The sequence below is a fragment of the Lepeophtheirus salmonis genome, chromosome 4 (genome assembly GCF_016086655.4).
Source record: "Lepeophtheirus salmonis chromosome 4, UVic_Lsal_1.4, whole genome shotgun sequence".
NCBI lineage: Eukaryota > Metazoa > Arthropoda > Copepoda > Siphonostomatoida > Caligidae > Lepeophtheirus > Lepeophtheirus salmonis.
The window spans coordinates 36,153,066-36,165,837 of NC_052134.2; the positions used below are offsets into that span (position 1 = coordinate 36,153,066).

A 12,772-nucleotide genomic window follows, 5' to 3' on the forward strand; every position below is an offset into this window, starting at 1 on the left:
AGACATCAAAGAATAGGTTATGAAAAATGTATGCTTACATTATAAAATAATAGTTATTGTCTTTTTTTATGAAAAATACAATAAAAACTCGAAAAACTCAATTTTATGAAAAGTTAAAAAATATTAGTAAATTTTTGATACAAACAAGGAAAAGTGCCGTGGGGAAAATTGCCATAGAGGAAAAATAACCAAAAGAAAATTGCTTGTATTTTGTTCAAACTTCTTGATGAATAATAACACATTATAATTTTGCTTAATATTATTTATGACAAATATCTAAACATATTAGTTGGTTACATCCCCATGGAGTACCTTCAGGTTTGAGTAATAGAATTGCAATATAGAAGGAAGAGGGGGAATAAATATCTTAGGGCCTCTTAAAATATGGTTGAACACTTTATTCCCTCAGTTTGGCTAGTATGGGATTGTTAAAAACCATTACCAATTCATCCAAACATATAAGGAACCCCTCTAACACCACAAACTAGTTCAAAGCCCTCAGGTTAGTGTGGGATCGTTAAAAACCATCTGCCAAAGCATCACATACATCCAAGGAACGCCTCTAATATTTAAAAAATCCAAGCCCTCGGGTTACTCGGGGAACTTGAGGTTCCCCCTGGATCCTTAAAAACCACTGCAAAAGCATCACATACATCCAAGGAACCCCTCTAATATCAAAAAAATAGTTCCAAGTCCTTGGGTGGTGCGGGATACTAGATTTTTAGATTTTATAAATAAAATGTAGAATGCATAATCTTATAATAAATATTGAAGTCCCTGGTCCTCCTGCGAACTCTGCCTATGGCTCACCTATTAAAAAGAGTAAATTCAAATTTGTCCAATAAACTTTCAGAAACCTGATAGCAGGAAAAAAAGCAGATGACAGTTGATTTTTTTTTTTTTTTTTGGTAGTGTTAGTTACTATTCGTTATATTCAGGAATTCAAATATTATGAAATTATTTGTTAAAATTAAACACAGATATATAAATGTAATGGCTATTGATCAAAATCAGTATAATATCTCGGGGACGTCCGTATATGTATATTAGAGTGATGCAGTTGTCCCCAAAATTAGAAATCCTTGTCAGAATCAGCGAACCCTAATTTTGGTATAGCATCAAGGTAAGTAGATCACAAATACAAAATTTTAGCAAATTTGGTTAATGTTTATCTTTAGCACAATTGGAATTTCTAAACACGTATTTAGCAAAAAAAAATTGTACATTATTTTATGAGCATACTTTACAATCAAATATTTTTATGAATAAAAAAAATTATGATGTTTTATTATTTTTTTTGCGACTCTAATTTTCTTGATTGTAGAGAGAAATAAGTGATCGCGCCTAGACATTTCTTTTATTAAATATAATACGCATTATTAAACTTCCGAAGTACAAAAAATAAAACTCTTCTTCGTTCTTTTCTTATTAAATATCCTTTTAGTATAATATAAATTTTAAGGAACTAGTAATGCTGGTAATTCTCAAAATAACTGAGGGAAAGGATTAAGGTTTCGTCAGTTCATCTGAAGTGGTGCCTTACACAAAGCAAGATGGATGTCTAATCTTCTTTATGATATAAAGATTGATCTGATCAGCAAACAAAAAAAGTAGTTGGTATCAAGGTTAATAGATATACAAGGTTATACCATAACGTGTCTACGACTGATGTTTGACTTCCACCATGCTTTTAATATTGACGTCAAAGTAGATGAGTGGTTGCGTGTCTTTTCAAAGTATGTTTTTCTTCCCCCGCAGACGGTAGTATATATCAGATTTTTTAAAAATCCTACCAATAGTGACGTCATAGACTATTAGTGGTTGCGTGTTTTGTCAAAATCTGTCTATCTTGCCTAGGAGTCGATACAATACATCAGATTGAAAATTGTAGCAAGTCCAATTAGATGATGGTCTAAACTTGTATTTCTATTCACCTTGGTTGGTATTTAAAAATTGGCAAATGATCTATACATTTATATGTGTAAAGTAGTTACCAATTTAATTATTATATAAAAATGATAATTAGTACAAAGAAAATAACAAAAAGGAAAACTATTATTCTTTGTCTTCTTCTTTTCTAAACTGACGTTTAATAATATCTTCGTTATTTAACAGTCTAGGCGCGATCACTTATTGCTTGATACAATCAAGGAAAGTAAAGTGACAAAAAAATATAAAACAAGATAATCCTTATTTGATTATAGAAATATGTTAATGTCCAATTGTTTTTCTTTTTTAAACCCATAATAAAAAAGTTTTATTTCATACACGTTTAGAAATTGCAATTGTGTTAGAGGTAAACATTAACCAAATTTGCTGAAGTTTTGTATTTGTGTTCTACTTACATAGCCGCAGTACCAAAATTAGATTTTGTTGATCATGATAATTTTAGGGCAACTGCATCACACTAATGTATATATATATATTTGAATGTTTTTGGTAAACATTTCAAAAATTATAAATTTTGCTTTCCTTTTGATGGAAAATAAATTTTGAAAAAAAAAATGAAACATCTATTTTCTCATTACATTTTTTCTTCAAGAGCGATTATTTTTCATAGTTAAAAACAAAAATTCCTCAATTTCTTAATATTCTTTCTGTTTCCTTTCCCTTAAATCTGTGTTCTGAAGGTTGATTGGTTGGATAAAAATAAGTTCCTTTTAAGGTGTGAACAATTTTCAATAATTATTGGTTAATAATTTCATGTTGAGAAGAATTGGCCAGGATTAGCTAACTAATTACTGATTTTGAGTATTTTTGGTTTTATTTTTGTATAAAAGATTTCTTGATGCAATACAAGGAAGAATGACACTTGAAAAAGTATATTAAATAGACTGTAATACTATGTCAAATGTCTTAAGAAACAGCAAAGAATGAACATTTAAGTCTGCATATTTTCCTTGCAATTAAACTTTTTTTTATCCATATTTATTGTAGAGGTTATAAAAATCTGTAAACCAAGTGAAACTGTCTATACCAGTTATTCTAAAATAGAGATACTTGTAAGTTTACACGTAAGCATACTTCAAGGGGGATAAGAGATATTTACAAAAAATATATTTATGTACACCAAAAAAGTATGAGCCTGTCCTTTCTACCGACTAAGGGGGGGGGCGGTGCATTTGGACACAAAATGCTAGTGGTCAAATAATTTAAACTACCTTAACATCTAAATCCCTCTCCAGCTTACCCCCTGCAAACATCCTTGTATTTATTCTTTCTACGTATGAATAGATTTCGTGTAATAACAGTAAATAATTACAAGACAATAACCATAAATTTATACCTACATCAATATCTGTGAGAATATTTATCTGTAAAATAAAGATGTTCCTTTGATAAATATCCATCCTACGTAAAGAGATATTGACGACGTTTCTTGCATGACAAGTTTTACTTACTCAGGGTCAAAGCTCAATGAGTTAAATTGGACATGTTATGAATAATTTTTATCTCAACATATTACTAACCCAAAGTTATAACAAAGAGAATGCCCATATTTAACCATCGGACAAAAAATATACCCTCTTAAGTTAACTTGATGATAATAATATACGGTTACAAGATACTAATTTTTTTAACTTCCGGAGGATTAGAGTACTAATATTTTCTTGAAATGTATGTATGTATTTGCCTAACTTGGACCCGTTCACACTTTTTTCGTTCATCCATTCATTTCTAGAAATATTTCGTTCAGGTACTAATTTTGTCATATAATTTCGTTTCCATCAATTTTTTTAAAGAATTTGGAGTACAAATTTAGTTGGTTACAAAAAAACGTGCGCTATCCGTATTGAAGTACTAACAATGATGTCAATTAATCATCTGTAGTGGCGTCTGGAGGACTATATTATGGGGGTGCCTTGTTATTTGATTTTTTTTTTAGAAAAAAAAATTTAAAAAAGCAAATTAAACTTCAAATGTTAAATTATTTGGATTTTTTTTTTCAAAAATCTATTGTTATTCAAACAAAATTGAATGTTTTGGAAAAAAATTCCACAAACAAAATTTCAAATATTAAACTATCCGGAATTATTTTGAAAAATTCCCAGCTATTTACAAAAAAATATATTTTTTTTGGCAAGAAAATTCAAAAAATTTAGCTGTTGAGAAAATTTCCAATATATTATAATTTTTGTAAAAAAATTCAATATTAATTTTTTTTAATATAAAATTGAAAAATAGTTATTTACAGAAAATAAAAATTTCAAGAAAAATTTCAAAAATCATCTGTTATCCACAAAAAATTTAATTTTTTCGAAAACAATTCAAGTATTAAAGTTATTTCGAAATAAATTTCAAATATTAAATTTTTTGCTCTGCTGCATAATTTGCCCGAATGACCTTTTTTTAAAGAAAATGAATGTTTGACAAAAAAAAATTTTCACCTTTTTTGCGTAAATTTGTTTCTTCATGACCAAAAAAATTTCTAGTAATAAACCCAAATTTCTTAATTTTTTTGGGGGGTAACACTTCAAACGCCCCTTATCTGACATATGGAACTTGTTGATTCCTTCTCAGAATCAACCTTTAGTAAATTTATGGATGCCACATAGTAACTCATTATATCATCAGCGCCCCTAGCGGGAAAAATTATTATATTCTATAGTTGTTAAAAAAATGTCTTTGTGGAAGGAGAAAAGAAATGAACGTCTAAGTGAACACCGTTTAAAGTTTTTTTCCGTTAATCCTTCAATTTTTTCCGTTTAGGTAATCACACATTCAAAAATGAACTGAAAGCATGTACGGGGCTCATTTTCCGCTCAATAACTAAGCCTGGTATTTACAATGAGTGCAAATTATCCGCTTCCACAGTTTTTTAAATGCTAATGCGTATCAAATATGAGGACTAGACAAAATTTGTTAATAATTATAAAAATGCACTTGGCAAATCTTCACATAAAATAATAAAGGTGGAAACTATTTTTGAAATGTATAAAGTGAAGATCACTTCAACCAAATTATAATTAATGGTAAATTATTGTTTTACTATATTTTGGGATTAGATAAGTAATAGTAAACTTTTAACTCATTTATGAATAGACAAAAAATATAAATTAAACAAGACACACACGTAATTTTGCTGAGTAACTATTGAAATGCATCGTCGTTGTTTGAAAGAAGATCAGTTTAATATTTGTAAAGATAATTTGGCATCATGAATAGGTTGAAAAATTAATGGTGGCCCTGTATGAATATCATAGTTTTCATCTAAAGAGTCAAACGATCTTTTAATATCTAATATAATTTATTTAAATTTTTTTTTAAACTTCACAACTTCATAACATATGTCTGCTTTACCTATAACCTCAATCCTATTCTAGCATTAGCATATATACTACAGTTATACAACAAAGGTCCAAAATCTCAGTAAAGGTTCGGAATAATCTTATTATTTTGAGCGATGATATTCATTATTTATCTATATAACCAATTGTAATTTTTATTACTTTATTTTCAATTAATTAAATATTTACATAGTAATAAAATCCAAGAGTTTTTCAGTATATAACTTGACTTTTTAGATATTTTAGTAAGAATATTTCTAACCTATTAATTAGCTGGTAGAATTATTATTAAGATATTTTTTTGCAGAGTGAAAAACAATGTATTACTTTTGTCATTAATTATGTAAGATAGTTATTGGTAGTTTAACCATTATATCAATTTTAATGTTCATGATTTTTCCAATAAGACAAGTTGGTAGAGTAGTAATAATTGATAAATAATTATACATATTCATCGGTATAATTGAAAAAAAATTAAACTAAAGCAGTATTATATATACGAGTTTATACAATTAGGGCGTTTCTTATTTTTTTTTTTTTATTGAAATTTCCGGGTCGCCGGTTCAAAATCAGTTCCATTGATAAAAAATACAATTAGCAAAGTTTGATCAAAATTAAACGATGTTTAGTGGTAGCTCAACGACCTCAAATTTTTGAAAATTGCAAATTTTTTCAAAGAAAGTGACTTTTTTCTCAATTGTCGTGAAATAAGTTTACAATACGCCTTTTTATATTTTATAATTTTTTCAAAATAACTAATTTACTCTTAGAAATATTAACGCTATTTTGAGAAAAAATATATATAATGTGAACGACAATGCAAAATAGTTGAAGAGAAAACTAATACATAAAAAACGTTTTACTGCGCGTAAATCTTTTTATATTTTCCCTATTTTTCTCTACAAAACATAAAGATTTTTCATTAAATATTTTTATTTTGCGGAATTGTTAAAGTTTTAGAGTGACAATTAGTTCTTTTTGATTAAAAAAATGCAATTGGTAAATTGTGTGTCAAATTAAGCTATGTTTAGAGATAGCTCGACAATTCTTAAAAAATTATAATTTATAAAAAAAGATTTTAAAATCAATTATCATCAATAATTTTTTCTTTTGTTTTATACAATACATATTTTATTAGTTTATAATTTTTTAATACAATATAGTGAATATCATCATCTTTTTATGTTTTATCATTTTTTCAAGATGACTTAATGAACTCTAAATCAATAGTATAAATGTTGTACTGAGAAAAAAAAAATATTTATGATGTGAATGACAATGCAATATAGACGAAGAAAAAACGAATATATCTAGAATATGTTGTGTCTAAGGTGTTTGATTTTATCCAATTTTCCTCTTGCTAAACAAGACTCTTTGAGATGTAAAATTAATCCCATTTAGTGTGTCCCAAATTCAAATTTCCCCTCTATGAATCATAATTGCCCATTTTCACATCTGAAATGCAATTTTTGACTATTGAACCTCATTTGGTAAAGAACTATCCTTGTAATAAAATTATTAATTATAATAGTTGAATAATATTTAGTAACAAATAAAACCACGCAATACGTTGTAATTTCCTTACAAGTTAATTACCACGGATGCTAATTTGAACAAAGATAGAAAGAAGATATGCTACTAAAATATTTTCAATAAAGGAAAAGGTACGCAAGATTATAGTTTATTCAACAAAAGTAGTATAAATACCATAGTGCAAAGACAAACACTATAGAAAAGTCAAGACGATCTTAAAATAAGTTATATCTTAATGGCGTATATGTCACCAAATTAACTGGAAATAAATTGCCTTTATCACAAATGGCTTTGTGATTTTTCCTATAGGTATTATCATTTTGGATTAAAAAGGAGTATTTGGGAATAATCAAATATTAAAATTAATTATAAATACAAAACATCCGAGAGAATTGACTTATTGTTACAAACATTATATTTTCTAGACATTTGAGGAAAGATTATTACCAAACGAATAAATCCAATGGACATCAAAGACATGGATTTATGTAGCTTAGTTGGCAACGCAATTTGTATCAATAAATATCTTGAACTTAAAGTGCGTAGGTCACACCTGGAGAAAGAAATATATATTATGCATATGGACTTCAAAGACAACTCCGAAGTTAGATGGAGTATTTTTAATATTATAATGTTTACACATTTTTACTCAATGCGACTCCATCAAGCAAATTAAAAAACTGAGTTTTTTTAAAGTTTTCTACAAAAACTTTAAACAAAATAAAAACAAATAAATAATTTCATCCCTAATATTTTTTTAAAATTTTTGAACGTATACTTTATTAGAATTTATTCAATATTTTACATTGATTCTTACTATTTTCAAGGCCTTTATAATATTTAAGACAACAAATTTGTGCCAAATTCACACAAGTATAAAACAAATGCCCTTCAAATACATGTCAAGTATTCATTATTTAAGGACAATATACCTATTATAGATAATTGAAATTTGATGCTTCAAATTTTACTTTTTTTCTTTTGAGCCTACATATGAATCTAAATACTTTCAATCTACGAACATGGATTACATTTTTGAATAGACTCATGTAAACAAAAGCCTCACAAAAAATTGCCCTTTATGTACAAAAATTTTTAATTTGTATAATACTTCAATATAGGTGTATACATCAATTAAGAAGAGGGTTTTTGGGTTAATGGGTTTTTAAATAATTTTTTCGATTGACCTGTAATTATGTTCCTTTACCAATTACAGTAATTTGACCAAATATAGTTATAATTAACGGCGCAATGCACGTTAAAACCTAGAACAGCCCATGATTCAATTTTCACATAACTTATGATATTGTTTTTTTTATTTCTTTATTAATGAAATCTCGCAGGCCTGTTGTATGTAGTATCGAGCTTGTTATCATATTGAAAAAAGAAATGGAATATGAAATTGTATAAAATATGAGTGAACCTAAACACTTGGGAGATTACATTCCTTTTAGCATACCGGCAGTTTTTATTTTATACATCTCTTAACATATACTCACTGTACGTTGCTGGTCTGAAAAGTTTCCGAACTAACAAAGAAACATGACATTTTTTGTGAATTTTTATTTTTCAACATGGTCTCCTTGTAACTCTTCTCACAGCGATATTCCCATCTCTGTAATCCGTTCAAATAGTACTCTGCTGTTGTCCCTGCTAAATAGTAGTTGTTTGCGATACACTTTTTGTGTTTGACTCAACCCCTCTATGTAGCATTGACTTAAACGCATCGAATTTTAGTATAACAACCCTTTCTACATCTTTTATTGTTTGAATCTATTGAAAGGTTGCACTTTCAAAAACAAATATTTAATGACAGCTCGATACTTGATTTTCTTCATTTCCATAAAAACACTCAAATTTCTCGTTCAAACAACTGCGTGTCCAAGTAGCTGAAACATTAGTGAGTAACTGTAAACAGATGCTAGATAGATGTGACTAGCTTTTATTTACAGGTGCTGACATCTTCACGTTAAGGTTGGAAACTTTTCAGACCACAATAGTTGCATAAAATATGAACTGCTAGTATTATGTAAAAATGAATTAAATCTTAGGTCAAATCATATTTTATAAACTCTATATTGTTTAGAGTTGTATAAAGCGTAGAGTACCACTAATAATTTATTGGGAATCTATCTTTTATATTAATAAAATCAAGTTTGCTGTTCTTCAACGCCCAATAACTCCGGACAATGCCGGGTACTACCACTAGTGTAGCTAATATAGTAAAAATTGAATTCATAGTTGTATCATAATAGACTTATATAAGAAAATTATAGATGTATAGATGATTACTTTAACTTTAAGTGTATCAATCCATCAAAGACAATGTATAAAGTCAAACTAATAAATCAAAAAATGTTTATGTAAGACTATTTCAAAATAATTTCTAAATTGCACATAAAAGTACATTCATGAGTATTTCAAATTCACAATAAAAGCAAATGCAATTTATTTGAAACTAATTAATTGATTTCCATATAGTCAGGCTCATATGGTCACAACGACAATGGGAATGATAGTCGTAATAAAGGGATATCATTAAAAAAAAGTAAGCAAAATTTATAATATTATGCAAAATAATGGGGTTGTGATCAAACATTTTAATATTTAATGGCAGAAAAATTATATGTCTTTTATAATAAACTAGGTAATTCAAAGAAATATGTCTTTCTAAAAAAGAACTTTTTTTAAGGTCATTCAAAGAATTAACTTTGACATAAATTTGAAAAGTTTTAAGTCCCACTCAAAGAAAATTGTACTGAAGTTATGCAGCATTAATTTTCTAGAATAAAAAAATTATCAATTATGAACTCCATTATAAAATTATAAAATGTAATAGTGAACACTAAACATAGTAGATATAGTTCCTTAAATTAATAATACCGATAATTTTAATCATATATATTGGAAATTATAACAACGCCAAATAATGATCAAAAGTGCATGAACCTTAATGACAGGTATTGACGATTTTGATAGTTCTCGTGAGAAAATGCAATTATCCTTAAAATCCTATAGAACCAGAGGTCGTTAAGGGCAATTTTTTCTCACTAGTACTCAGTTATTATGACATACAAAGATCTTTGTAATGAGCACCTTTATTTCAGGATTACACTTCAAAAATTGGGACTTTGACATATAGATTTCAAATAATTTAAATATGTACTTTATCAAAGTGCATAAATACTATTCAATATGTGAAAGAACCGAGCTAGAAGGATTGTATCCCCCACCCCCAAATTAAGGAATTTTTGCTTTTTACTAGATTTTTTTTTGCTTAGGATGAAAAAAAATTACGAGAAAATGATTTTCTTTTCCAAAAAATTCCATTTTTGAAGTATTTTATGAATAGCTATGGATTTCAAATATATATATATATATAATCCGGGGACGCCCCTGCTAATCCCATTTTCTCCCTTACATTCTCAATATTTCCCATATATGCATAAATTGAACTCATTATTCTATAACCATTGTTCTAGGAATCCCACTTAACCATAACAAAACCAATATTGATCTCTGAGCAAAGAAAACAAACGCTCAAAGTATGATTGTCGCCCGTTTATTATCTATCTACCCATACCCCATGAGGAGGCATGCCCAAGATTGATATATTGTTCCTCATATTTTTGTCTTAGTTATTTGTTAGATTAGTTTATCATTCATCGTAGAAAGGTATCTTGATGAATAGTTCATTTATAATACTACAAAAATGAATTCATTTTTAATCGTAAGTTTCTCAATTAATTTTTTATTTTACTATGACCGTTTTTTTCAACAGTCAATATATTTTGACTTTGTAAAAAAAAATAATTGATATATTGGGGTTGCTTGGAGATATAGATTATTTGATTATGTTTGATAAATTGTTTATTTATAGATTATCAGATGGATTACTAATATAAATACGTTAACTGAATATACCTAAGAAAATATTTAATAATTTTTTTATTGATTAAAATATTGTATCAACAGCGGTTGATTTTTGTTCTTTTCTCATATTCCCAATTGTTCAAAATATGAATTTTTTGGGGGTAATTAATTATGTATATTTTTAGAAATAAATTTGACAAATGATAAAGTTTGCTTTTTGATAGGTTTCTTCCCTCCTATGTATTTTCTCAGTCAATGTCCAAAGTCAAAGGTGCTCAAGACATGCGTTTCTTCCTGAGCCAAGTTTTACTATCGGGAAAGTTTGTAAGGAAACAAAGAGTTGCACAAACCAGTGCCAAAGCTTTCAAAAAGAAGTTTGTAATTATGTTAATGAATATGTGTGTACTACTTATAAGAGATATCAGTGCGTTACTCAAAATTCATGTCCTCAAAGGAATCAATCAAATATAAGTAAACATAATGGTGTACTTACAAAAATAATGAATGGAAAAAAGAAGTTTCTAAGAAATGTTGTGAATGGCATTATGAACAAAGTGAGGAAGGCAAGGTGTGTACACTCAAAGCATTGTTCAGCCAAATCCTCAGCTTCACTTCCTCAAGGCCCTTCATCTGAAGGAGTCCAATACCAATGGAAATCAAATCCAGCTCTCAATATTAGAAAAAAAAATAGATCCAGCCCAGGATCTTACAATCAAAAGTCTGTTTCAATTAAACCCATGCCTCCTTTATCCTCTAATAGGGACACATCCCTTTCTTCCAACTCCATCCCGGAGTACACAAAAAAGAATCATGGAGAAGCTCAAAAAACACGTACTTCTTCTTCTTCTTCTTGCAATGAACAAGTATGCACTTATGTACCATACAAGGAATCATGTGGACTCAAACCCCGTCATAAGTGTCAATATCTTCCTCAAAAAGAATGCAAATTTGTGTGTTCCAGTTCATGGACATGCTGTGGACAAGAAACCGTCTTCACAACAACACCACGACCCCCTTTTTCACTTCCACAAAGTTCAATTCCTCCTATAGGCCCACCAGCACCGCCAATCTCTCCGGGTCCACCTGCTCCACCAACAGATTTTAATATTATTGTTGGACCACCATCTCCAGATGTTGGGATTCCCCTTGAAGATGATTATGACGACAATTACGACTACGATGAAGATTTTTTAATTGTTGAGGCTTAAAAACAATAAAGAAAATGTCAAGTTATAGATTTTAAAAAGAAAAAATAAGCTATGAAATGAAGAATATAACAGTTGTAATATTTATTGAACTTGAATCAAGAAGTCGCATTATAATTACATGTTTTTTCAATGGGCCTTATTGGTGTGTGCATTAAATTAGTGGCATTGACTCTTAACCTGACTTTTCTAACTTTGCTATATTTTACCTAATTATGTATAATATTATATTTGCATTAATAATAAAAAACAATTCTCGGGCATCTATCTTTGGGCTTTTTAATTGCCTCTAGTGATGTAAAACGCATTTTTCTCGCAAAAAATATAATTTTAAATATTACACCAACAATTTTCACTTTTTTATTTAAAGAAAGAAGGGTTCTATGGACATCAAGACGTATCTTACTAACACAAAAATTTACACCTTATTTTTGTTGTAAGCTGTCGACTTTTCTGCTTCTTATTCCCTTGTCAGTGTTTTGAACGCTGATTGTTTGATTGGTTGGGAAGAATGCAATTTCGTATTTTTTGCTTTATAATAAATGCTACAATAATTATATTTAAGCTAAATATGCCCCGTTCTGTTCGATAACTTGTTGCCAACGAGAATCCAACTTCATAATTCCTTTCTCGTAGAAGCTCTTGTCCCTATTGACAGAAACTTTGAACAAACAATTTCCATAGGCCTCTATTGGGCCATATTTGTACCCGTAAGAACGTAAGCCATGGACAGGAACAAGTAGTTATCACTTGTTCCTAGATCTGGACTGCAGGTAGGATGCATAATAACTTCCCATCCGAGCTCCCAGAGTTTTGGGCATGTCATCAAAGATGTGTGTGGCCTGATGTTGTCTTCATTATGCCTTGTTGTCT

General features: G+C 28.7%; 1 protein-coding gene across 1 annotated transcript; it reads left to right on the forward strand.

Moving 5' to 3' along the window:
- The first annotated feature begins 10,249 nt into the window (after window positions 1–10,249).
- On the forward strand, window positions 10,250–12,166 carry LOC121115832 (uncharacterized). Its single transcript, XM_040709988.2, has 2 exons — window positions 10,250–10,551; window positions 10,919–12,166. Exons 1-2 carry the CDS (start codon window positions 10,534–10,536, stop codon window positions 11,900–11,902), a joined length of 1,002 nt encoding a protein of 333 aa, XP_040565922.1. The 5' UTR covers window positions 10,250–10,533; the 3' UTR covers window positions 11,903–12,166.
- Window positions 12,167–12,772: the final 606 nt, after the last annotated feature.